The 27,836-nt window shown below is 39.5% G+C and overlaps 1 protein-coding gene across 1 annotated transcript in view; it reads right to left on the bottom strand.

Annotated features, from left to right (window-relative positions):
* Positions 1 to 7,939: 7,939 nt before the first annotated feature.
* The window catches only part of fgf11b (fibroblast growth factor 11b), an 81,007-nt gene continuing 61,110 nt past the window's right edge, over positions 7,940 to 27,836 (bottom strand). Inside the window, exons 4-5 of the mRNA XM_079803790.1 lie at positions 10,645 to 10,843; positions 7,940 to 8,902 (exon numbers count right to left, since the gene is read on the bottom strand). Of these exons, the coding sequence (XP_079659916.1) occupies positions 8,769 to 8,902; positions 10,645 to 10,843 (333 nt within the window). The 3' untranslated portion in view covers positions 7,940 to 8,768. The remainder of the gene's footprint in view (positions 8,903 to 10,644; positions 10,844 to 27,836) is intronic.

Here is a 27,836-nt window from a genome sequence, read left to right as displayed (position 1 = left end):
GTGAACACAGGCGAGATTTCAGCGGGGTGCCCAGCAATCTGCTTTTATGTGGTCACTTGGAAGACTTACCATTAGAATTTAACCAAGGGGAAAAAAATCTACTGAACATTTAACACCCTTGACAGATTTGTGCAGTACTGTTGTGGTTTACCTTTATCGAAAGTTGCAGAGGTTTGCCACGGGAGATGGTCTGATACAACCATGACTCATAGCCTCTGATGCTTTCAAATTCAGCAGCCTGGCGACTCAGAACCAAGTTCTAGCACGCTCGTGTTGTTGGGTGTGTAAAATTCTGTCATATCATACGTATTTGTGACGTAATTTAGTGTATTTTTTCTGCTGTCAAAATCTTATGGAAGCCCAAGAGGTCACAAATTATTGATGTTTTCCAGCCTTCTTTTTGTGTTTTCAAGTTTTCTCGTTAGCATTTTTTTTGTTTTTTTACAATATTTATTTTGTATTTACGTTCGTTTTTACGTTGGCCAGTGATTTAGGCTACTCGAGGTGAAAGAGCTCTATTATGTCTGTCAGTGATGATTGACCTTCAGTTACTAACAATTGAAAACAATTTGCGTAGATATGAGCTCAGAAAAAAAAAATCACAATAGAGGGAATGACGCGTTCATTTGTGTGTGCGTGTGTTTTTGTGTGTATAAGTGTGTGTGTGAGTTTTTTTTGTCTGTTTTGCACTCTTGATGTTTTAGAGATTCACCCCTTCACTGTTGACTCCTTTTTTTCTGCATCCTGTCTGATTTGTAGATTGTATGCACAAAAAAACTCTGTATTTTCATATTTTTGCCAATTTCCCATTCATTTTCTATGGGGGTCATTTTTGACCCGAAGGTCCTGAGTGTGACTATTTTTTTTATGACCACTTAGACTTTTCAAATCCTGTCCCCAATTTTTTTGGGTTTTCATACCAAGTACAAATAAAGTCACCAAGTTTCTGACCATTCCGATGAAGCTACGATTTTTTTAAAAAATGTATAAAACGCTTCGGGTCATTTATGAAGTACCCCAGAGGGTTAAATAACCATTATGTTTTTATTACCTTAGAATGAGCCATTTCTATCTACATACACCGCGGGTCCCCTTACAGTGAAGTCGCCATTTTGCGCCGCCACGTTTCTACAGTAGCCCTAAACGGACAAACTTCTCTACAGAGCGCTTGTCACTCTGTGCTCTCTCCGACGACGACAGTTTTGTCCTGTGCCGGTTGCCGTAGCGCTGGTGGATTGCAATTCACAACCTCACCACTAGATGCTGCTAAAATCACACACCACACCGCACCTTAAACTGTGATATAAGATTTTGGATAATTGCCCATCTCTAAGTCATTTATTCCCTGTGTGACTTTTTGCAAAAGCTTGCGTTTCGTTTGGTCACACCACAAGGTGTCACTGTGGCCTCAAAGCTTCAGCACTGCCACTCTGAGCTCGATTGCTATGCCTGAGGAAAAAACAAACCCTCCTCATTAGCATACAGACAAAGAAATGTAGAAATAAATAAATGTGGAAATACATTAATGTAGACATAAATACATATATTCATAAAAAATGTGGAAAAAATAAGGAAATAAAAGTATAAATACTAATTTATTTTTGTATTTTTACATTTCTTTGTATATTTCTTTATGTATTTTTTGCTTTTTTTTTACATTTCTTTGTATATTTATTTATGTATTTATTTATTTATAATTTAGTCAGCTTTGGAATTCCATACTCTATAGGTGTGTACACAAATCGTTTTGTTCTTACCCTCTGTCTTGTAGTAGCCTATCGATGGATCGGAATGAGGGTGTGCACACGCCCAAAACATGACCAAATAAGGGCTTGCTGCTGTACTATCACCTGTCTCTGCCACCCACTCCCTCTCTCCGGCGCACAAGCCTAAGAGCATGCGCAGAAAGACGGAAAAGGGGTGCCATTATCAAAACCGGTTATACAATACATATTGTCCTACAATGTTTTGTCTTGTCATTTTTATTGCAACTAAAAATTGTTATTAAAACTTGAATAGAGTCACTTATTCTTTATCTAACAGCCTAATGTGTTTTAAAAGTCTTAAAGACCTTTTCCCTGTGGGGAAAATCGAGTTTTTGTTGTTGTTTTAATGTTGTTTATATGTCTATATGGTGTTTTTATTATGCTTTAAGTCAAACCATGTGCAAATTCATCAGTTATTGCTGAGTATTTTCTCCTTAACTGCAGTTGACCAAAGACGGTCTCAAAAACACAGTTTGAAATTGCGATTGTTCTCTACATCGCAAACATGTAACCAATCCCATCAACGTGCTAGGCGGGCTTTAGCATATTATTAACTAGCTATGCTGCGAAGCAGGGGGGGATCGAGATGGCGAATGGGAACATGGTTTGTGTAACATTAGCAACACATTATAGACATTATTCAGAGCAGCGCCATGACAAGTATGAAAGCGAGGCTGTGAAGGATAGATTTGCCGTGTTTTCAATGGCATCCGCTGTAAAAAGCTGTATAGGCCTAAAGCTCCTAGATCACTTATCATTTTCCACAACTCAAGATTTTTGCCTACTGCAATTTCTTGGAAAGATATTTTTGCAGTGTTTCGTCAGCAGAACAATCCAAAAACACATTAAATAATAGTATAACACTGAAGAGATGTAGGCCTATGTCTATCCCTCACAGCCTTGCTTTTATTCCCGTTGAAAATCAAAGATGGTGCTGCTGTAGATAAGGTCTCTTAGCTGTTTGATAACGCAGTCAAGCCAAAGGCTGATCATATCAATTACCGTTATGTTTCAGACATATAGAGCGATACATTCTGAATACTTACCATTCTAATACGTGTAGACGAGCCTGTATAATTCACTCTTCGATCAGTTTCTGCTTTGAACACATGGCTGAATTGAACCAGTATTTCGACTTGACATCGTGTGGCGTTTACTGCAGTAAAGTTGACAGAGTGGATCAAGTATACCACTCTAAAAAATGCTGGGTTAAAAACAACCCAAGTTGGGTTGAAAATGGACAAACCTAGCGATTGGGTTCTTTTAAGCAAACATTTAACCCAACTGCTGGGTTAAAACAACCCAATTGCTTTGTCCCAATTGGGTTGTTTTTAACCCAGCATTTTTTAGCATTCTAATATGCATATTCATGGTTCCGGATGTACGAAATGAAGCAAGGGCATTACATTCAAGCTATTTTAAAGCATGAAGAAATCATTTTCACAGGACAAAACTTTTAAATATTTCATTTTGGTGATCAAAGATGAGTTTTAAGGGATACAATTATTTACTACTTATAAAATATTTTTGTCAATTAATTAATGATTATAAAAGGATGTTTAACAGTTTTGATCTTTTGTTGAGATTGCGAAAATTAACTTGTGACCACAAACAAACAAGACTTCCATTTTGTTTTCTAAAACTTTCAACAGCTTTTAGTGTCTCCCTTCCTCCTACAGAGAACCGATCAATGTGCAACCATCTTTTATGATTTATGCCATACATCTGAAGTCTTCACTTTTTGATTGTTTAACCCACATGCTGTCATTATCCCAGACAGGCAATCTAAATATTTCTGAACGTTCTCGCAGCAGGAGTCCTGATCTAGAATTAGTTTCTTGGATTACTTTTAGTTAAACAGCAGAGGGATCAGAATTACGTTTCGCTCTCCCACGCTGAAATTCAGACCCTGTTCTGCATGTAATTTTCTCATATTAATCCATCAACTGCCAGCTAATCCTCAAATGAAGAAGCTTGTTTTAAGAGTTTGTTGGGTCTGTAAAGGCGTTCAAGACAATTATCTCCGCTTGCTTGAAGGGTCTGGAAGATGATCTACGATTTTCTAACAAGAGCGAGAGTGGGCTGTGGTTTATATTTCACCCTGCGGTATTAATTCTGTTCCTTGTCTGATTAGCGAGTGACATAATGCAGATGTTTGTAGGTGGCCAGTGAGAGGATTAGTCAAGGTCTGGTGACATAAAAAGGGGAAAAGTTTCATAAATACTGGGCAGAGCGAGTGTTTCATGTGTGTGAATGTGTGTGCCAATGCTAAGTGAAGGGAGCAGAGGTTGTCTGTCACCTGTCACCTGACTGCTCACCTATGAGTACCTGCAGCTGTCTGTGCCATCTGTTTCCTACATGCCGCTGATGTTATGCATGGAAATGCTCTAAAACACCTAAGAGCACACATTTTACACAACATAGTCCATCACACATCTTACAATAATACAAATATAACTGTTTATTCAATAATATGTAATAATAAGACACACCCCTCCCTCCTTCCAGCCCAGAGATGTATAATTGCTCTAGAAACGTACACAGGATGGCAAGTTGGAGGTCAGGAGAGGGTGCGTAGTAGATCCTGTGCTCTGTAACGGGAGTCTTTTCCTAGTATTTCCGAAGTGGGATGCATGCAATAGAGTCTTAGTACTCTGCCGGGTGTGTCGGCTTTCAGAGCAGCACGTCCGCCATGCTGGTTAGGGGCGCAGGGGATGGCCAGGTGACCCCGGCTGTTAAGTCTATGGTCAGCCGCCTTTGAGTCTCCGCGTAGGTCTCCATGCTGTTTCATAGGGCAGGTGTGTGTAGCTCCGCCTCCAGTGGCTGTCAGCCAATCAGTCTGTTCCTGCATTCACTGTAGGATTGAGGGCAGGGCTTATGCAGGAAGCCATGTTTGGTTTGGCAGTTACTGCCACACTCAGGCAAACCCTGGCTAGTGGAAGACTTTGCTTTTTGGAAGACGAGAAGATAGGGGAGAAAAGGATTGGCTTGTTTTCTTCTTTCATTTGGAAGACCTGATTAGAAAAAGGTGCGTTGGCTTTCAGGTTTCAGTTTGAGTATTTTTTTGTTTTGTTTTTTTGCTTAACTTGCAAATCAAGTCGGGGTGAGGAGGTCTCGAAAAGTCCAATTGCTTCATTAACGACACAGCTTTAAGAAAAACAATTAAAAAGGGGAAAAGAATATATAAAAACAAGTTTGCACAAGGGGAAATATGGCAGAGGAACAAAAACAGGTTAATACATCTTTTCCATTAAATATAAAAGCAAATTTCAAGGAAGTACCCATCAGTTCTTCAAAATGACATTTTCACTGTGGGTGAAATGGCCTTTAGTTGCTTCAGATAATATCACAATTTAATAAAAACAAATACAAAAGAAACTCAAATCTGTACATGTCCACAGTCCATATGGCTCACAGCAGTTATGGCAAGACCAGGCAGTCCATCTCCCCAAAAGCACCCATTTACAGTACTGTCATCATTTTTTGATTGCATTTAATATTACTTTTTAATCATTCTTTGATTTATATACACATATTTTTCTCTTTTACTCCTCTGAGATAAATAGTATGAAATCAATTTTTCGTCACAAAAATACAGCATGAAAATTTTATAAGTGTTCCCTTGATCGTCTCACTCTTTTTGCATGCTTGAATCGAGGGCAAATGAAACAGAGGGTGGACTCAATGTGTCCTTGAGAACTTGCCCTGATTTAAAAGAGAGAGAGTGAGAGTCAGGAGAGATCTGAGACCATAATACTAGCCACTCCACAGCAAAACCAGGTCTGGGCAGAAGAAAGAGAGCGAGATCAAGCGAGCAAGGCCCATTTGACAATACCAAAATTGGGTTTACGATCTGAATGTCACTTTATCTCCATGTTGTCTCCTCCTCCGCTGCTTTCTCGCCGACTGGATAAAGTCCCCCACACACACACACGCACAAAAAAACCCCTCTCAGTTCATCGTCTGCTAATGTCCTCGGGTTCCTCGGTTGCACAGGGAAATTATTGCTCACAGCGCTGGGCTATTGCTCTCCAGTTTGGCTTTTATTGAGTCAATCGATCGTTACTTCGCTCTATCTCTCTCTCTCTCTCTTTCTCTCTCTTACTCTCGCTCACACACACACACAGAACTGGAGGGAAGGTTAATAGCCACTGGACACACAGGAGAGGGTTTGGGGAGATTGCTCAGGAAATGGAGCGTGACTTTGAAGCACACATGAGGGGGCGTGTGCGCGCCGCATTCGTCCTTGTGTTCTCAACGTCTCCGTCGGGCCAGGTAACTACATCGCACGCACGCGCATAAACGCTCCCCTCCCCCGTCCTCAAAGGACCTTGTTCCTCGCCTTCCGCTCAATCAGCAAGAATTCATTCAGTGTCTAATTCACAGAACAGGATCTTGCTCTCATCATTAACACCAACACTCTCCTCCACGAATCCAACTTAATGATCTCCTGGTTTTGCTCCTCATAATTTAATGCCTCTAAAGCCGTCTTCCTTTCCACCAGCTAACTTCAATCACTGAGCTGCCCTCAGGACTTTCAGAGTCTCTCGCAGCCAGCGAATCGTCGCATAACCAAACTTTCTCCAGACGTTCTCTTGCTACACATTACAATCCATTTTAAAAGGAATGTTCCAGGTGCAATACAATTTAAACTGCACTTGTGGCATTATGTTGATTAACACAAAAACTAATTTCATTTTGTCTCTCCTTTTTAAAAAAGAAGCAAAATCTGGGTTACAGTGAGGCACTTACAAAGAAAGTTAAGGGTAAGTATGAACGGAAATGCTAACATGCTCACTGTTTTAATAGAATAGCCACAAAACATAACAATTTAATCATCATCATCATCAAAAAAAAAGCCCCTAACTAACCCTTGGTATAAAGGTATATGACAATGAAACAGCTGTAAATCCTTTAAAAATTAACCCTATTCACTTCCCTTGTAAGTGCATCACTGTAACCCCCATTTTTTTCTTTTTTTTATAAAGAATTGAAAGAGTTTAAATACATTTTGGTTGTAATCAACACAATGTCCAAATGATGCCAATTAAGCTTAACTTGTATCGAACCTGGAATATTCCGTAACATTCAACTTGGCTAATTCACCTCTCATTGAGACACATACGCGTACCATAGTTCAACATGCTCAATACGTTCTGCATCATGCACAAACCCTCACTGACATCCCCAATACATTCTTCCGACTTCCTGTTGCATTTTCCTTAAAAATGTTCCTTCGCTTTAATATTCAAAGTTTTTTGCTTTCAAGGTGTTCAGGACACAGCTCAAGGACATTGAGATGGCCACTCAAACACAAATACGAATCAACAAATGACCTTTTTCACACAGAACAACAGCAAAACCAAACTTGTGAACCTGTCACATCTGCAGCCACTCAGGTCGCACCTTCCATATTCGCACCGGTTGCAATTGGCCCACGAATGATTGATATCCTAATCACAGAGCAGTTCTCTTCCCTTCTGAAGGACAAAAGGTCACCATCTGCAAGATGGTTGACCAACTCTTTACTCAAGCACACACATTGCAAAGAATGTACGGAGTGTGGTGTGTGTGTGTGTGTGGACCGGTAAGATGCCTGTGATTCTGGAAGTCACAGCACTTCCTCTTGGTTATGTGTCAATTATGAAACCTGGAGAAGGTCATCAGTCAACATCTCCAGGCAGATTAAAATGCCCAGACTCGACCGAACCATTAAAATGATCAACTGTGGTGTGTGAGCCAATGTGTTTACACATGTGTGCCCAGACTGCCACACACACACACACGCACACAGATAAATAATGGAAGCAGATGTTCATTTCGCATCATTCTGTCTCTTTCACACTCCAATAGACACGTCTACACGCACACAAACACTGCGTCATTGATCGGCTCGATACAATTTAAATTAGCATATTTAAATTTCTCATCCGAGCTGCTTGAACGAGCCGTGCGTTCCCGGGAAAAGGAGTAAATAATTCAAGCAATCATGGCTGGACTCCATGTAATCCCCTGTACGAATTCCATCAAAGAGCTATCAAACAACTGCCCCGAATAATCTACACTCGTTTGCCAATGATACGGATGCTGCTCCGAGCCCACTGGCCATTAAACATTAATAGAGTCGTCACAAGAGAATTTACTCGTTTTTTCATTTTTTTTGGGGGGGGGGGGGGGGGGGGGCGATCTTACAGCCTGCCGGTGAAGCCGCAATTAAACCAAAAACAGATGCGGTTGTGGATTCAATCTAAACTCATTATCATCGTCATCGGGTTGTTTTTGAGAATATCAGGAAGGAATTGGACCTAAAGACTTTTGTTTAATTTTAAAAGCTGCCTGATCACAAATTCTGGATGATACCATTGGTTTCCCTGGCAGTGGCCCAGAAGAAATCAGTGTACACCTGCTGACCAATAGAACCGGATCCTCCTTAAATGGACCAATAAAATGAATTTTACCGCACTCCTTCCTATAGTTCGGATTGGCACAGAGCAGCTGTTGGCAAAGTGATGGCAGGAAAAAATGAACCAGCGAGGGTCTCATCTGCTGGAATCATTATGATATTAGATGATAACCTCTCTCTCTCGCTCCCTCGCTCTCGTTCTCACACCAAAATGTTTTTTCGTTCAAACAAAAAGAAACCGCAGGAAAAGAAAAGTCAATTGAAATCTTCAGTTAGGATATATATTGTTTGCATTTTTCGTCTGTGATAGAACTCAAGTAGGGCATGTGGGGGCACAGAAACATGTTTGCAGGGGATTATAGGATCATATGGTGGGTCAGGTGTCATGCCGGGTCAGTGGAAATATATACGAGCTGGTTCGACCGAGAGAGGCAGGGATTTTCCTCTCATTGCTGAGAGCCAGGGGCTGCTGTCTGATCTCGCCCCCATTCAAAAGCGAGCAGCCGCTCATACAGCTCTTCCTGCCCCCATTGCATGAAGGAAAATGGAGTTCTCAGTATCAATGTAGTCCTTCACCCTCCCTGTGTGCGCCCCCTGTGCTATGAAGCATCAGCTCTGGGGGCATCTTTCCTGCCATTCTTGTGGGAGGGGGAGTCTGAAGTCTTTACGGTTTTGCGAGGAGGACTCTGCTCCGCTACAAGCTCATGCAGTGACGGTTCCTTGTACATGGCCACTGAGGGAAAGAGAAGAACAAAGGCACACTGATGTTATTTAAAGCAACAACAGAGGAACTAAAATAAGTTATAGTTTCATGAATAGTGCAACTATTTATGACAGTGAGAATCTGCAACTGAAAAACCCATGCTTATTGATCACTAATCTGAATATTGGGAGGGGCATTAGCTGATCCAAGCAAGTTGCTATCCAGTCTAAACTAGTACACACTGGATATTAGCTGGTCTATGCTGGTGCAAACTGGTTATTCAATAGTCCAGGCAGGTTATTAACTGCTTTAAGATGGTTATTAGCAACTTTAATCTGGCGCAAACTGGTTATTAAGTGGGGTAAGGTGGATATTATCTGGTTTTAACATCCAAGCTGGTTATTATCTGGTCTAAGCTAGAATAAACTGGATATTAGCTATTCTGGTGTAAACTATTAGATGGTCCAAACAGGTTTATGAACTGCTCTAAACTGGTTGTAAATCTGGAGCGAGATGGTCATTAGCGGATCTAAGATATCCATAAGCTAGTGCAAACTGATTATTAGCTGGTCTACGCTAGTGTAAGCAAGTTATTAGCTGATCCGAGCAGGTTATTAACTGCTCTTAATTGGTTATTGGCTGGTTTAAGATGGTGCAAGCTGGTTATTAGTTTATCTAAAATGATCATCAGCTTGGTGCAGACTGGGAATGTGGTCTAAGTTGGTCTTTAGCTGGTGTAAACTGCTATTAGCTGGTTCAACCTTGCTGTAAAATTGTTATTGGCTGGTTTAATCTGGTGCAAGCTGGTTATTACCTGGTTTATGCTGGTGCATGCTGGTCCAAGCAGGTTATTATCTGCTCTAAACTGGTTACTCGTTACATACATTTTTAAAAGTTAAGAAATTCAAGTTTAAGTAAGCAGAACTCAGATTTAAATTGTGTACTCATACATTGTAATTGCTCTTATTTTGAGTAAGATTGAATCAAGTTAATTCATACATTTAATTTAAAATGATCATGTAATCTCAATTTAAATATTTTTAGTAGTATTTTTAATCTTGCTCGAAAATCATATAACACTTCATTTTAGCATTTACTCTCCCTTTCGCGTGACATGGCAAAGCATGCTGGGAAATAGCCCAGCTTAAGGTACATTTAAGTTAGTCTAAATGAAAAGAAACAAGTTCATAGAACTCAAAACAATGAAACAATTCAGATTACTTCAAATGTGTCAGTTTCGTTAACTCAAAAGAAAGTTCTAAATACTAATAAAAGTTAATGTGATTGAACTAATATGTTTAATTTGAGTTTGCCTTACTCAAACCAATTAATAATTTAGAGCGTTAGGGTTTACAGTGTGGTTTAATCTGGTGCAAGATGGTTTTTAGCTGGCGTAAAGGGTTTTTAACTAGTCCGAGGTGGCCATTAGCTGGTCTAAAATGGTTACTATCTGGTCTAAGATAGTCCAAGTTTGATATTAGCTGGCCTATGCTAGAGCAAGTTGGACATTAGTCATTAGTCAGGGCAAGCAAGTTATTAGCTTGTCCAGGTTGATTCTTAGCTGTTTGACCAGACACCATCTTTAACCACCTTAGGTTTGTTACTGGTCCAAAATGGTCTACTAGCATATCACCTGCTTGGACCAGCTAATGACAAACCCCTACTAGGGGTTACCATTTTAGGCTAGGTTTTTCCATCATGAAATGTCATTCTTTGCTCATCTATATTCAGCATCTGAATGTGTCTCAAGTTTATTTAAAACCTGATCTGACCTTCGATGACTTTAGGTAGGAAGTGTGCAGCCGCTTTGGTCTTCTTCACGCGGTTGCCCTTCATTACTTGGCCGTCCCGGTTGATGCCAATGTACCACGAGCGTCCCGACTGGCTTTGGCGATACAGCATGGAGGAGTACGTCACATAGTAGTTCTCAAACACACTCTCTTTGAATTTGCACTCGGGGTTGAAATGCTCCTGCCAAAGAATGAAAAACACAAATATGCTAATAAGCACAGAGTTCTGAAATGTTTGCACATACGTGACCAAGTTAGCATGTTGCGAACAGAAATAACATTGTGCCATATTTTTGATTGGTTTTGCTATAGAGGGATTGGGGAAATCTCATCATGGTGTTTTTTGAAAGCAATGTTCTCCAGAGAGCAGGAGGTAGATTATACTACTCATCAACTGCGCATTCATTTGCATGACTGATGAACTTTACACGGTCCCCAAAGGTACTCTGAGAGTAGAGAAGCGGTGAGCTCCACTCAACATACATACAGGCATGCAAATGTAAACATGAAAACTTGAAAGCAGAACCCACAAATCTACAGATACTCAAAATGTCTCGACCTAAGATGAAGAAAAACACACTCCGCTTTCAACCTAAAACTTTAATTTAACTGATTCCGAACATAACCTCGCTGTTCCCATTCATCTCCCTTTCGCTAAGAGCCCTTCCCACCAATTCAAGCTGCTGTAGCGGGGTGACTGTAACTTGGAGCGACATGTATACATCTCTCTTAGTCTTCGTCAGGGTCCTTGCCCTGTCAGAGAGCAGACCCAATCAGTAGGATTGATTTACTGAGGGTAGCAAGCAGAAACGGCTGACTGAGAGGATTCGGACCGAGAGAGGGAAAGAGAAACGGAGGAGACGCTGAGGTCTCGAAGGGGATGAAAGGGTTACAGGGAGTTTTTCTTCCCCAGTATTAAGCAGCTTGAGTGAAAACCAGCGAATACAACCAAATTTCTGCCTGTCTGCTTTTAGTCTATGCAACATTCAGGATTTTTTTTCTTAGATTCGTCTTCATCAGCTCTCCTGTTCTTTTTCTTACACTTACTTTATCCAACCCTCCCTCCCTCCTGGCTTATGCATCAAACTAAGCAGCTTTTGCCTCACGTATTTGATGTCCTCAGAATCTCACAGACGGAGGAGATCAATAGATGATCAGCCTCATGGAATACTAATAACAATCTAATCGTGTGAATCGAGTTACCATGGCCAACGTGAAGGACATCATCACCCCCAACCTCACATTTTCAAGTATATGACCCCAAAGTTAACCATTGACGTATCACTAGCATGCATCACATCATAGCTTGTGGTGGTACAATCTTAAGACATTAAGAACTTGATCTCTATCCTCTGACTACGGCCGTCTACCAGGAGTCATTTAACATTTTGATGCCAAAAAACTGAATGATGATCTCCTTAGGACTCCTTTCCTAAAATATAAATGCAGCTATATATTTACACATATAAACATTCATTAATACTATTGTGGTATTATAAAGACAACACAATTAAATAAGGGTTTCAAAATTAAATTATTGTCTTTTATATTTTCATTGATTAAGCAAAATGTTATTAGCCTGACGTCGTCATACTCAATTCTAGTCAGAATATGAGTCTGATACTGCTCCATTGGGCTGTGATTATGGGGCATTTCAACCGAACCAGGAAAGACCTCAATTGGATAGACCTACAACCAATCAGAGCAACGGAGCGACGCATAACGTTAGTTGTCAAACGTCAACAGAACTCATCTGCACTGTGTTGCCATGTCCGCGGGTTGAAGTGACCCTAATTATGTGATATACAGACCCAGGAATGCGATTTGTAGCTGCCAGCCCTGCCAAAATAACACATATTTTACCCCCTAAATACCTTTTTTCCCAGAGAACCCCCCCCCCCCCCCCCCCCCCGGAAAGCTATTGGGCTTGTTTTTGGCTAGTTTTTTGAGAAACGTTAGCAATTGGGCGGGTTTTGTTGTAAAAACTTGGCAACCCTGCTGTACGCACGCTGGAATAAGTAGCCTAACGTTAGAAGAAAAAGATGAGTGTAAACGATCTTTGCCGGTGTTGTAAAAAAAAAAATTTAAGGATACACAGAGTACTTACCAACACGATCATAATTTCTGAGAGAAATAGTAGGTGAATGCATATACGAACAAGTTCTCCGTTTAGGATTAGAACAAATTCAACCCAAGCGACTTTGATGACGTGGATGATTACGTTAATGTTGATCATCTGTCCATCATCGTCTAAAGCCCGCCCTGACAATTTGATTGGTCCGAACAGTTTCTGTTCGAGCATAATTACTTCTCTACCGATCAAGTCCAGACCGAACTGCCCGAGTAAAAATGTTGTGGGTGGGGCTAAGTTCGGCTGGTATCCAGGCTAAAATGTTATTATTAATATTGTCTAAAATAAATTTTATTAAGCATACCTGAGATGAACACTTTAAAATATTTTTATGATATATAAATATAATAATTCTATAATTAAAAATAATTAAAAGTCTATATGAAATCTAAATGATTAGAAAAAAAAAGAAGTATTATAAATATTATACTAAAAACTACACTGTAAAAAAAAACGGAAACCGAACTGAAAAATGTACTGGTAGTTTTCTGCCAGGGCATTATCCAGTAATTTATTTAGGAAATTTCCGTTAAAGCTGCTGTCCTTAACTTTTTTTGTGTTCAAGATTTACAAAAATGATATAATGAGACTGTACAACATGGATCAATTTTCCAAACTGTGTTTTTGTGTTACCCTGAATCATTATGGTACACTTATAATAAGTGTTTATATTGGGACTATTTGAAACCGGTCTGGTAGGAACCGCTGCGGAGGAGCACAGTCCCTGCGTGACTCGCCATAGACATAAACAGAGAGAAGTAGCTCCGGCTGCAATGTTCTTCCGCAAGACGCATGCAGTTCTGTTTATTAACCGTTAGAGCGCTAAAAGTTACGGACTGCAGCTTTAACCCTTAAAACACAACCTAATGAAATGCATAATTCAAAATACAGGTAAAACCAATCCGGAAAATTCCTTCATATTAATACAGTACATAGTGCCCTATTTTTACGGACTATTTTTTATACAGTGTAGTGATATCAATGCGATAATCACAGCTAATCTTATGATTCATGAGTCTTTAGAAAGGAATGGATTTAATAGTAATATTATAAGATTTGGAAAATAAATAATTTAAATAATATTTCATCGATATATTAAGTGCATATATTGTCATTGACAGTCCTAAAGATATATTTTGTCAAATCCTTTTTATTTTCTCAAACTTTTCATGGTTACCCTAGCACCCTTTGCACTCCCTGGACCCCAGTTTGAAAGCCCCTGACCTAGATGACCAGCTCTTATCTGTGCGTGGGAGAGTTTGCATTGAGTAGCCATGATTACGGGCTTAAATAAAAAGCTAATCCTTTCGCTCTGACTCTTGAAGGAGTTAAGACAGCCTCCTTCAGCTTGCGTGTCCTGGTGGAACGGGTTGGAATGACATGTGGAGAAAAAGGTAATATCCGGCCTGCGTGTGGAGAATCCCGATGACAATGCCATAATCTTTATTATGCATGCAGAGCAGCACTCTGACCTTCCCCTCGCCCCACCCTCTCTCCTCCCCTTCTCCTCCTCCTCACTGCCTCCCTCTATTTCTCTCTTTTTGCATGCGTCCCATTGAATCTGTTTTATTTGGTCATAAAGAAAAAGATTCATTATCTGAAAACATGCTTCTCCCTCTGTAAATTCTTTGATGATGCCAGTTTGATGGATTGGGGCTGAACATCCTTAACCACTTCAAGCTAGAGATGGTAAGGCGGTGCCTTACAATCAAGCTCCACCCTCAATTTTTTCCTAATTTAATATTCTATTCAACAAAATGTCACAATACTAAAGTCATGCGGACATGTAGTTCATGCAGACTTTAACAATGAGAAGTTTGGCTATATAGAAATGTACAACCCCAAATCAAGAAAAGTTGGGACATTTTATAAAATCAAGAATCTGTGATTTTGTTAATTCTCTTTCAACTTTAACTGACAAAAGTACAAAAAAGGATTTCCAATGTTTTCACTGAACAACTTAATTGTATGTTTACCACTGTGTCATGTCACCTTTCCTTTTAATTACACTTTATAATAGTTTAATAATTGAGAATACTAAAAGTGGATTTTTTTTGCCCAATCTTGCCTGATACAAGACAGGTAGTCGATAATAAATTAAGAAGGTTTTGTGTGACTTAAACCATATGACATGAAAATTGACCATGAACTTATAAATTGAAAAGAAAAACCTCTTCTAATATCAATAATTGCAAAATATAATTGCTTTTTCTTGCTTAAAAGTACTATACAAAAAGGTATCATACCACATAGGGCTGGGTATTGACAGGATTTTCACAATTCGATTTCGATTCACAAGCTTGCAATTCGATTCCGATATGATTCAATATCGATTATTTTGGATATCAGGTACAATACATGGCAAATTTTCTCAGGGAAAACAAATCTCTGTTACTAATGCTGTAAACTATGGGAGTCTGTTGTAGCCTACTAGGCTTCATTAGCCTACTATAATATTGAAAAAAATTACTGATTTGCAGTGGCGGCTGGTGATAATTATTTTGGGGGGGCCTTTTTGTTTTCGGGGGGTGGGGGGGGGGGGGGGGGGGGGGGGGTACAGTATCAAGATGCAAAACAGTGTCTTCACTTTTATCTTTTTACACATTCATTTGCCACATAATTGAAATGAAGAAAGGAAAAACAAAAGAGAACAGCAACAACAGACTAGCATGTTGACCACTTGAACATACATTTTGCCCCCCTGTCTTTCTGGCCAGCAAATTTCTCAATGACTCTCTGATCAAAGTCAGTCATCTCAGTAGTGTCATGATGTTTGCATTTTTCAGTCAGATATTTGAGGTCTCTTACCCCCGTTGTTGTCCACAAAACTTCAGTACCAACACTTTGAAATAAAAGACAGGGAAAGCAATAAAGGGCATTGCTAACAACACATCCAGCCAGCCACCTACGTTTCTCATAACAAGCGTGTGAAGCTCTGAGTGAAGCTTCATCCTCGGTCACAGGCCTACTGCTGGATTTGTAAATCGCGTTGGTCCGCGATCCTTTATCCTTTTGTTTTCTTCCAGCGAACGCCTTGTGAAATATTTTGGTTTAACTGCTGCCATCTCTACAAAAGTGATCATCCTAATAAGGTTTTGGCGGAGTCGGAGTGACTGTGTCGCCCGCGCACTTTCGCTTTAGTTGCCAAGAACGGAAATTTGACAGGTGACGAGAACCAATCAGATTGGATAAAATAACACGCATCCAATTCTGATTCGCCAGGGACGCAGCGACCTGCGTCCGGAGGAGGATCTTTAAGAACCAATTAGAGACCAGCTTCAGGTCACATGCTGCCCGTATATTTTTGAACTCAGATAGACATCCATTTGTCCGGCGTCCCTCGCGCATGAAACCGCATGAAACATATTGAAGAACATATAAAATAGTTAACCCATCAAAGCCAGTTTTTATTAAATGCTGAGGCTCTTACTAACAGCCGGCACATCGTATGAGTAAACTATTTTATTTTTGTTTCATTTTTATATAATTTTTGTATACATGTATATTTCTGGAATTTTGATGGGGGCGGCACCCCAGCGCCCTCTATTGACCAGCCGCCACTGCTGATTTGTATACAAACACTTAAATGACACGTACATTAAAAAAAAAAAAAAAAAAAATTATATGACATATAAACATTTAAATGGTGTCTGTCATAAAAAAACTTGCCAGATTTATTCAAACATGCATTAAATATTGAAGAACATTAAACAATTATAATGAATATGTAATATGGTGCATATATGTATCAAAATGCTCCTCTCAGGAGTTAATTTTTCTAGCTGACTAACGAGTTTATGGATGCTGGCAATGTTTTTTCTGAGGTAAATGTGACGTACCTGACATTATTTACAAGCGGTTTTATTGACGTCTTTCCGCGGTTGAAACACTGATTGATTCCATGTGACGTGATACAGATTTCGGTAAGTTGTACTCTCTCTTTTAACACACTTTCAGATGCGCATTCATGTTTATTTTGCACTGTAACTGGTATTAAAGCGGAGGAGATGATCAGTTCATGTGCACCCTGTGCTGCCACTTCTCTTGAGCTGAGTTCCAAAATGGTATTTATGTTTATGAATTTCATAATAAAATGGATTTGAAATCGGAGACTTGTTTCCTATCAATAGTAACAAAGCACAAATATTATAGCAAATTTATTGGATGGGATGTGCGCTACAATTTCCTGTTCATTCATGAACTGAAAAAAGGATGACTAATCTATTCTTGGGATTTAAGAATCGACATTGGCTCTTAAAAATGAGAATCGATTAAAAGAATGAGAATCTATATTTTTTTACCTAGTCCTAATACCAGGTAATCCATTTCTTAAAACTATGGGCCCTATTTTAACGATCTGAGCACATGGTCTAAAGTGCACAACGCAGGTGCACTTGGCGTGTCCGAATCCACTTTTGCTAGTTTAATGATGGGAAAAATGGTCTGCGTACCCGGCACATGGTCTAAAAGGGCTGTCCCTAGTCTCTTAATGAGTAATGGGTATGTTTTGGACATAACGTGCAATAAACCAATCAGAGTCTCATCTCCCATTCCCTTTAAAAGCCAGTTGTGCTTGCACCATGGCGGATTTGCTATTTACATGGCGGAATATAGACACCACTCAACCTGACGAGTCAGTTTAAATACATGTGTGTATTGCCACAATTGGTTAAATAGGTAGCCAATTTCATTCATCACTACTGCAAATAGGTAATTCTGATACATGCAATGACTATCCATTATGACATGTAAGCATTTTTATCTTTATGTACACAATAATGATCTTTTACATCTTTTTATCTTGTAATCCTTTTATTTGTAATACTTGGCATGTTTGTGTGCTGTGCATATTACTAACGCGCCCTTTAAATAACACAAAAAATACTGCGCTATTGACTTTAGACCAGGTTTTTGTTGGTCAATGGCGCAGTCGTTTCAGTTGCATCAAATAACAACGTGACAACATATGTGCCTGAACACACCTCGTTGTCAGACCAGCACGCCCATGGGCGCACAAATGGACGCAAATGCATTTGCTATTTGAACAACGTGGCGCTGGACGTGAAAATTATAACTGCGTCGAGCTGAAACTAGCAAAAAACACTTTGCGCCACATTGTGCCGGGTTGCCCAATATGTTTCACTACAGATACAGTACTGACTTGGAAATGTATTGTATAATGTTGCTTGATTTTTTTTAAGCTTACAAAATAAGAATAATAAAAAAAAATCTTGAATTTATTAAAGTGTGAACTACACATTCTAACAAACATGCAGACTAAATATACCCACACACTCCGCAGCAACCACGGGACCTGAGCTGTGACGTCCCAATCCAAGAAGTTCTGCAAGCGTCTTGTCACAGCTCTTGGTTCAGAGAGCATGAAATTGACAGACGGAGGGTGTGGGATCCGACTGCTGTGCTGTTTCTATCTTCCGTCAAAGTGGAGTTAATGACCTTGTTACTGCCTATTGGCAAACTCAGAAACACTTTACTTGGGGGCAGTTTACAGAGCCCGCTCAAGTGCTACAAAGAGCAATCTGCAATGTTCCACAAGGCCTGTCGCACCTTTAACGGCCATCACAACAATAACTAAAAGAGAAAGAAAAGTTCCAACGCCAACAACAAGAAAAGCACACGTTTTAACCTCACTTTAATGAGCCCATATAACAAGCTTTTTACAAAGTTTTGCAACAGAGCAGCTTGGAATTTTCTTGAAATTTGGAGACCAACGTGACCTCTATGTCCATTAGATTCTCAGCAGGAAGTTCTGGAAACGTAACACAATGCTGGAGACACGGTTGAATAATTGATATCAATTATGCTATTTCAAAGACACATGCATTATTCAGTGAAACTTTGTATTAGTCCCAAATCCATGACTACAGCTATAGGCGTTACACTGAGACAGGAAGTAGACAGAGAAATATGCCCTTCATCTCAAGATCATGCGAAACACACGAAACAACCATCTCGGCCACAAAGGAACACTGGGAAATCAAAGTTACGACTCAAGCTATAAATGAGTGCCATGCTTCCTGTGAGTGGAGAAGGCCTATGGCACTGTAGGAGAACGGAAAAAGAAAGAGAGGAGCTGGAAAGCCAGGAGCTAATGAATTATATGCATGCTGTGAAAAAAAAAAGTTATTAATATTAGCTTTAGACAAGACAGGTATTTTTGAATGGCCATCAATAAAGCGCTGCAGGGATGATGTCATTTTGTAGGCCAACCCATAATCATCCGGGTTCCCTCGACAAAAAAGCCAATAGGATTTTTCCATTGGCTTTTGGATTATTGCAATTAAAATAAGCTCTGTGACCAACAAAAGTTAATAGTTCTGTAGGATTGAAAATAATCAAAGATATTTGAAAATGAACAAAGACGTTTCAACCCCCATCTTTCTTATCACAAGGGCCATTTGGAATTCCTAAAGTCAAAGAGATGTTGATAGGCATGTAGGCCAAGATGTGTGTACATCAGGGGAATATGAATTCTTAAAATGAACCTTTATGGTGGGGGACGTTGTAATTATCTGATTGGTCAGTCTCACATTTGGGTTTTAGTCACATGGTCAAGGAAGGGACAAAAGAAGATTGCAACTGTTGCTCTGGCTCTCTCTTCTTGGGGCCTGCTCTCTGGCTCTTCTTTTTGCTGGGGCTTCTTTGCTCTGGCACTTTCTCTCTTCTCTTTCCTAAAGCCTGTCTCTCCCTCTCTCTCTCTTTCTATCCCTCAGGTAACATTCTACATATATGCTGGGTACGATTAAGGGTATACGTTTTTATCATCTCATACATCTATTTTGTAACTATTTTAAGTGTTACCATAATCATATTGTTATTAAATCCTTTCAATTACAAAATATGTGCTAACTAGTTTTGATTCAGTATTAACTTTGAAGTGCTACCTATTGCAATACAATATCGTCACACTATAGCAACGCTCTCCCACATATTTTGCTATTGTAACAGTGCTTATTATTGGAATAAGTTGCAGTGGGTGGTAATGGACGAGAAATGTACAGTTTTCTACAATCTTGCTGATAACGTTTCTTTAGTCATTCAGTAACCCTGCAGCCTGAACCACTGTAGGCGAACCACCCTTACAGTTCTTACATGTTTTGTTCATCATGATAATCCTCACAAATGAACACTTTTAACACGATTTTGAAGCCCAAAAAAGTGCATCCATCCATCATAAAAGTAATCCATACGGCTCCGGGGGTTAAAGGGGTCATGAACTGGCTTTTAAAAAAAATGTATACTGTAGTCTGAGGTCAACTTATGACGTTTGCGTGGTTTTTACATTCAAAAACATCACAATGAATAAGTAATAGGTTATTTTCTGCCCTGGTTTTGAGGCTCTCTGAAAAACGCTCGGTTTTGATGGGTGTGCCGCACTGAAGACTTGGAAGTAAATGCCCACGGCTAGGGTTGGATAAGATTTGCATATTTAATGAGCGTCAGCTCCCCTCAGTACATTTGGAAATTGTTTTGAAAGCGTCTGGAGAAACACTCACAGGGCTCGGAAAATATCTTTATCAAACAAACACAATGACTCATCTTTCATCCACCCGCGATTGATTGGAATGTTATTTGTGTATTACTTGGCTGGCCCGATCAGTGAATATAATCGCGAACTGTACACACACTTTAAGATAGCTCGTCGGCAGGCCGGTGATACGTTTTGGTAGCCCTCTGAAAAACACATAGCCCCGGGACGTTGGGCTTTATGGTGTAAATACTGGTGTTACAAGTCCGAGTCTGATTACGAATGAACCAATAACACCTTCTCCAGCCTGTGACAGCGTGCTAAAGTATTATTTGGCCGGCCCGATCAGTGAATATAACCGCGAACCGTATACACACTTTAAGATGGCCCGTCGGCAGGCCGGTGATACGTTTTAGTAGCCCGTCTGAAAAACACATAGTCCCGGGACGTTGGGCTTTGCGAGCACTGGTGTTACAAGTCCGAGTCTGATCACGAATGAACCAATAACACCTTCTCCAGCCTGTGAAAGCGTGCTAAGGTATGTAATCAATAGATATCAAACGATCTGTTTTAAGTTTTAAATATGGATATTTTTTCGTACAAAAACCCATCGCTTCACTTCAGAAGGCCTTTATTAGCCCCCTGGAGTCCGATGGATTACTTTTATGATCGAGGAATGCTTCAAAATCGCGACCCCCATTCACTACAATTACAAAGCTTGGAAGAGCCAGGATATTTTTAAATATATCTCCGATTGTGTTCATCTGAAAGAAGATATACACCTAGATAATTAAAAAATTTTGGGTGAACTATCCCTTTAAGGGGGTATTACTATATTATGTTGTAGAATAAAACATGAATATATATTGAGCTTGTGTTAACAACGGACCTTATTTCAAGCATTTAACAAACCCAATTGAAAAACCCATTGATTTTGAGATAGTGGAACCGGAAGTGCTAACAAAATCATCCCTCCATAGAGAAAGATGTAGGCTGCATCTCAGTCAGCTCCCTAGTTCAGTAGTCAGTGCACTGATCAGGGTGTCGGCCATTTTATGTGCTGTCGCAAAATCCTTCCAGTTCACTGAAACGTTCACTCCCTAAAAAGTCCGGCAATGCACCATGAAAACCAGGGAGCATTGATGCTCACTATGTTCCCTTAACAGAAGTTCTAAAGCGTGAAACATAAATCACTTAAGCCAACTCACTGCACATAATGACACATGATAGATGTTTTTTAAAAAAACAAACCATTATTTAATTATGTCAGCATAAACACACATCTCTAAACATAATCTAGCTAACATTTATAATTTACGTATGACTGAAATGTTCCACGTATTTGTAACAAGCACAGTATTTATCATAATGTAATTTAAATAACATTAAAAAATAATATAATAAAGATATCAGTTCTGCTCTGCGGATGTTCATAAATAACAGTAGTGATGTTCTACAATGATGTCGATGTCCCAATGTGTAGTGAGTCCTTATACTGTTCTTATCAGTGCCTGAGTTTGTGTACATGATATACTGGTTCACGACCTTGGAAGCATGGGAGTTGATTGAGACATAGGAGACATAGACATCACCGGCCCTGTCCACCAGCAGGGGCTAACTGGTCCATGCTAACCAGGCTAAACCCTGACACTTTAGTTTCCACGCCGGATCTGATGCTGTCTGACCGAAAGTGGCCTCTATAGTGCTGTAATCTCTGTATGTCATTTGGGTCCAGTCTCGTCCATGATCATATCTCAACATAAAGCTCCTTAGTGGGGCTTATGTTTCATGTGTGAGTGTTTGTGTGTGTGTTTTCCTACCCAATATGTTTACGCCTTGTGCTTGAATGCATGCGTGTACATATGTGTAATAATGTGTCTTCCCACTTATAAGTGTCGCTGTTGTACGTGTGTGTTCAGCACATGTTCAGACATTACATAAGTCTATAAAGCATGCAGGGCTTCATTAGGAAACATCAATGGATGGATGAAACGAAAGCAGGCGAGGCCATAATCAATTTACGCTCTGCCTATGGTGACGTTTACTGATGGTTGTGCAGATGGTGAGTGTGGGCGGGGCTATTCCAGACCGCTGATGGCATTTATCTTTGTTTTGAGTGATTAATGGAGGGTCCCTGTCAATAAGAATTATGTCATGGAATGTTAGATGGCATCTCCTGTTTTAATGAACGATCTGGAACAGGGCTGTCATTGGGGGGACAACCAGGAAGTATTACTAATAAGCAAGTGGCAAAGAAAATGGATGGCATTTGTATTCGTATGTAAAGTGTGGAGCACATGTAGATTTACAATATCAAAGTGCTGACAGCATCTAAAATGTAAACGCTTCCCGAATCTATTAAGTTTCAACGATTAATCGAATAGGTTGTTTGTGTTTATAATAAATGAGATTAATTAAATATGTTTAACACCATCACATTGATTTGTTAACCCATTTACCTAATTTGACTTCATGCTTTCATTTTGTCGTGTAATGTCGAAAGATTGATCGGAACTGTTGTGCCACCGATGACACATTTGAATCTGTAATGAGTGGAATGCATTCACTTTCCAGGCTATTTAGAATAGCATACTATTCTTACATTTTCTGCAGTGTATAGTATGTATACACAGTATGTGCATTTTCTGATGAACTAGATTTTGCCAAATGTGCAGTAGAACACAGCATGAGATACTACATCCCACTGTGCAGTGCACTCGACTTGACCTTTCCATTTCCAGTGAGATTAATAAACTGTTAGACAAATCGGCTGTTAGTGACTCATTAATTGACTGCCACTGAGAACAGGCATTTTTACACAAAATTGGATTAAAAATATCCATTAATACAGGAAAACCTTTGGGAAATTATAAACCTGAATTGTGATTGTCACAATTCACTAGTGAGAGTGCCCCTGATTACCACCAGAGGGCACTCCACCCCGGACTGTCATTCCATCAAAGACTACATTACCCACAATCCTTTGCCCAGACTCATAAACACTCATTGTTTACACTTGTGTCTCATTTACCTCATTACCTTGCCTATATAAACCATGTTCACGCTGTCATTCACCGCAAAGTCTTGTTTAGTGTTGCACTGCATTTCTGAGCGGTTTCATGTCTCTTAGTTTGTTGGATTACCCTTTTGCCTCTGTCCCATGCTCTGTTTGTTTGGACTGCCTACCTGTGTTTTGACCTTGCCTGTATTGTTGATTGCGATTGTGGATTACCCTTTCATTACCCTTTTCATCAGAGCAGTTCCGTAACAGTGATCATGCAGGTCTTCCAATGAAGCTCAACTTTGGGAAGAACTTGAAGGCCCACTGAAGTGTCTTAAACAGTCCTTCCAGAAAAATGCGGCTTTGTGATTGTTGCGGGCAAAAATCCTTGATTATGCAGCACGTTTTCTTAAATGCGGTGGAAAATGCGGGATATTTATGCAATTTTATGCGATAATTGATGAAATTGATGAAAAAAAGCAGTACATCACAGAAAGTGCTGGGAATATTTAAGTGCTCATCTTGTTTTATTGAAGACCTTAATAAACACATGGCTCTAATTTACAAAACATTGAGTCAAACAAGTTCTGTAGCTTTACAAAAGGAATATGCTACAACTTCTGAAAAAATGAATAAATAACTTCCTGTTTTAAAGAGGTAGCTATACAAAACAGACATTTGAGTGCTTCCAATGCACAAAGTGCAATCTCTTAAAGGATTAGTTCACCCAAAAATGAAAATTCTGTCATTAATGACTTCCCCTCATGTCGTTGGACACCCGTCAGACCTCCGTTCATCTTCAGAACACAAATGAAGATATTTTAGGCTCAGAAAGACCTCCATTGGCACAATGCACTGTGCACTCTCAAGACCCATAAAAGGTATTAAAGACGTCGTTACAAAGTCCATCTCACTACAGTGGTTCTACAATAACTTTATGAAGCGACGAGAATAGTTTGTGTTAAACCCTAAATAACGACTTATATAGTGATGACCAATTTCAAAAAACAGCATCATGAAGCTTCGAAGCGTTATGAATCAGCGAGTCGATTCATGATTCGGATCGTGTGTCAAACTGCTGAAATACTTTGGCAATCCAAACCGCTGAATCGACTCACTGATTCATAACGCTTCGAAGCTTCATGATGCTGTTTTTTGAAATCGGTCAACACAACGGGAAACTGCTTTGCACGGTCTTTTTCTGTTATTTTTGTTGGCAAATGGGAATTTGCGTGCTTCATCATGGTTTCACCGATATCTATGGTTTCACCACGGGGTTTGCAGCTTTTCGATGACGTTCACGTCTGGTAATTACGTCACTTCAAAACGTTCCCATGGCAATAGAGGGAAATGGCGGCTCTTGTGCGAAGTAAACGAAAAAATTTTAACTTTCTGCTAATATATATTACTTTTTTGCAACGAAAATGCGGGGATTATGAAATCATGCTAGCCCCACATATTTTGCACGCGGAAATAGGCAATTTACACGGCGAAACTGCGGCGTATTTGAAAAAATGCGGCCCCCGCATAAATATTCCCATTTTGGTTTTGGCTGATTATGCATTAAATCATGCGATTGCATAATCACGTTTTTCTGGAGGGACTGAACTTAAAACCCACATCATTATTTAGTGCATTGACATAATTTCCACTGAAACAGGAAGAAGAGGCGGGACATATCAAACAGCTCCTCCCTTTTTTTAAAATAGCCAATAGTATTTAGTTTATATCACAGCTCATCTGAGTACGGTAAAGCTGCGGTTTCCCTCCTCCTCCATATCGCTTTAAAATACAGCGTTCTGTGCAGAATTAAAATGAGTATGTTTTCTGGTCTGCTCCGTCTATGATCCGTCAGAATGTGTGCACGCTGTGGCGGTTCGCGTGACTCTTACGTGAAACCAGACTTCATTCACCCCAATGGAAAGCATATAAACAGTGTCTGAATCGTTCCCTATCCCCTATATAGTGCACTATGTTCCAATCACCATGCAGAAAACAGTAAATGTGTGAACAAGTGACAGATTTCAGCCGCAGCTTCAGCATCTATTTATTATATTGTATAGGGTGGGATGCTTTAGAGCATTTGATTTGACAGAAAATCAGATGAGAAGCGCAGAGTGCACTCTAAAAAATGCTGAGTTAAAAATAACCCAAGTTGGGTTGAAAATGGACTAACCCAGCAATTGGGTTGTTTTAACTCCGCGATTGGTTTGTTTTAACCCAGCAATTGGGTTGTTTTAAGCAAACATTTAACCCAACCGCTGGGTTAAAACAACCCAAATGCTGGGTTAGTCCATTTTCAACCCAACTTGGGTTATTTTTAACCCAGCATTATGATGTCATTAAAATCATTGATTAAAAAAACATTTTTCATTGATTTAAAAAATGCAACCCAAGCAATAACCCATCGGTTGGGTTAAATGTTTGCCCAACCTTCTGGGTAGTTTTATTTAACTCAACTACTGTTTAAAAATGACTGTATTGCTTAAAATGAAATTAACATAATAAGTTTAATGAATAATGACTAAATAATAAACATTTATTAAATTGCTTATTAATAAATGTTCACCTTTTGATTTTTATTGTTTCCTCTAGTAATTATGTGTCTGATTTTTAATTCCCAACCTATTTCGGGTTAATTTTAAGCCAGCCATATAGTAATTTTTAAACAATAGTTGGGTTAAAAAAACTGCTCAGCACGTTGGGCAAACATTTAACCCAACCGCTGGGTTTGTCCATTTTCAACCCAACTTGGGTTGTTTTTAACCCAGCATTTTTAGAGTGTACTGGTAGAAGTGAGAGACTGTAAGTTTTGAATGCTTATATCTTCTAAATGCAAATTTTGTTGTTTTGGAGCACACTATAGCTTATAGATAACCGTAAAAGTGGTCATATGATGGCCCTTTTTACAAGATGTAAAATAAGTCTCTGATGTCCCCAGAGTGTGTATGTGAAGTTTTAGCTCAAAATACCCCACAGATAATTTTTTATAGCATGTTAAAATTGTCACTTTTTGAAGGTGAGCAAAAACATGCCATTTTGTGTGTGTGTCCCTTTAAATGCAAATGAGCTGCTGCTCCCAGCCCCCTTTCAAGAAGAGGGCGGAGCTTCAAGAGCTCGTTTTAGCAGCTTCGATTACGCAGACACGCACTGAATATGTCAAAAACTGTTCAGCCTTTTATGTTTAAACCAGAGTCGGACAATGATGGAGAGACTCATGAAGAAGTGACAACATGTAGAATGCAACAGGACATTTCTGAAGTGGAGTAAACTATCTTCAAGACATTGATTAGCATTTTCTGTCAGGATAATCTATAAATCGCTCATGTGGGAACTGTTGTAAGATGCCTTCAGAGTCAGAGAATACATGCCGCATGAAGATAGAACAGGTATCGTTTAGTTTAATTACGGTTATAACTTATGTTGTCATCTTGCTTTTATGATATGCTATTGCATTTGTGTTACGTACTGTATTGCAATAAATGTGAAAAGACGGATGCGACAGCTTGAGCAGACTCCCAAATGTGCTCTACTACAACAACTCTTCTTTTTCTCAACATGGCCTTTGTTGCGTGTTCCCGGGTGCAGGGTTTATGTACATTTTAGGGTTATTGATTTCACTAACCCGTGAATAAACTTGTTGTAGTCCCTACCAGCTGTTTTTTGTGGTCCTTAAAAAGCGATTTCTTTAAAAGTAAATATCTCCCTTTGCTTTGACCTTTGAGCGTTGTAACTGCAGATGTTGTTTATGCTCAAACAACAATATTACACACTAACTAAAGTTAAAAGAGTGAAATCATAATCAACCACCCCTTTAAGTCTAACATATTCATACTAAAAGCCAAAAAAACCTAATGGGGACTTTAAGGAGGATTGGAAAGAAGCTGAGCATGACACATGCGCAATGTTTTGTGAGCCAATACCCAGAAGAATGTCTGCTGTAATCAAAAAAACAAGGGAGAACCAACAAAATATTAATAACTGATTACACTGTAGCCAATGTGTGCTTTATTTCCTGTGAGTGTTTTGTTTTTCTATGCCTTTTGCATAATAAAATAAAACCCATATTTAATTATACGCTGGAGTTTGCCTTTCTTGCCGTATCATTTTGTCATTTTAATACCTTAACCAACTTTAGTGCATTCTTCTTCCCCGTATAACATGCTCCTCATCTTTTTATTGTTTAATTGATCCTGAAGTGTCATTAAAAGCAAATATTGTGCAAATATCCCCTACAGACATCACTTAAAAAGGTTCCAGAAATTTCAGCTCCAAAGTTGCCAGAGGACATGGAAAGATTAGTATGTCTCTCAACTGTATATACATGATATCGTACATATTAGTGTCTATCAACACATTCAAATATACACACTAATACTAATTAGATCACCTTGGGCAAAGACAGAGAGGCCACAGAATAACAAGATTCTCAATTGAAGGGTAAAAGGGTTCATAAGGGGGCTTATGGGAAATGGAGGCAGCTTAAAATGCCGCAGAGGGTTTATGGGGATGAACAGCTACAATCTGCAGTTCATTACCTGCAAGGGGGAAGG

The sequence above is a fragment of the Gobio gobio genome (assembly GCF_949357685.1).
Source record: "Gobio gobio genome assembly, chromosome: 22".
Classification (NCBI taxonomy): domain Eukaryota; kingdom Metazoa; phylum Chordata; class Actinopteri; order Cypriniformes; family Gobionidae; genus Gobio; species Gobio gobio.
The sequence above is the reverse complement of the archived record's forward strand: the minus strand, read 5'-3'. Positions and strand labels throughout refer to the sequence as shown.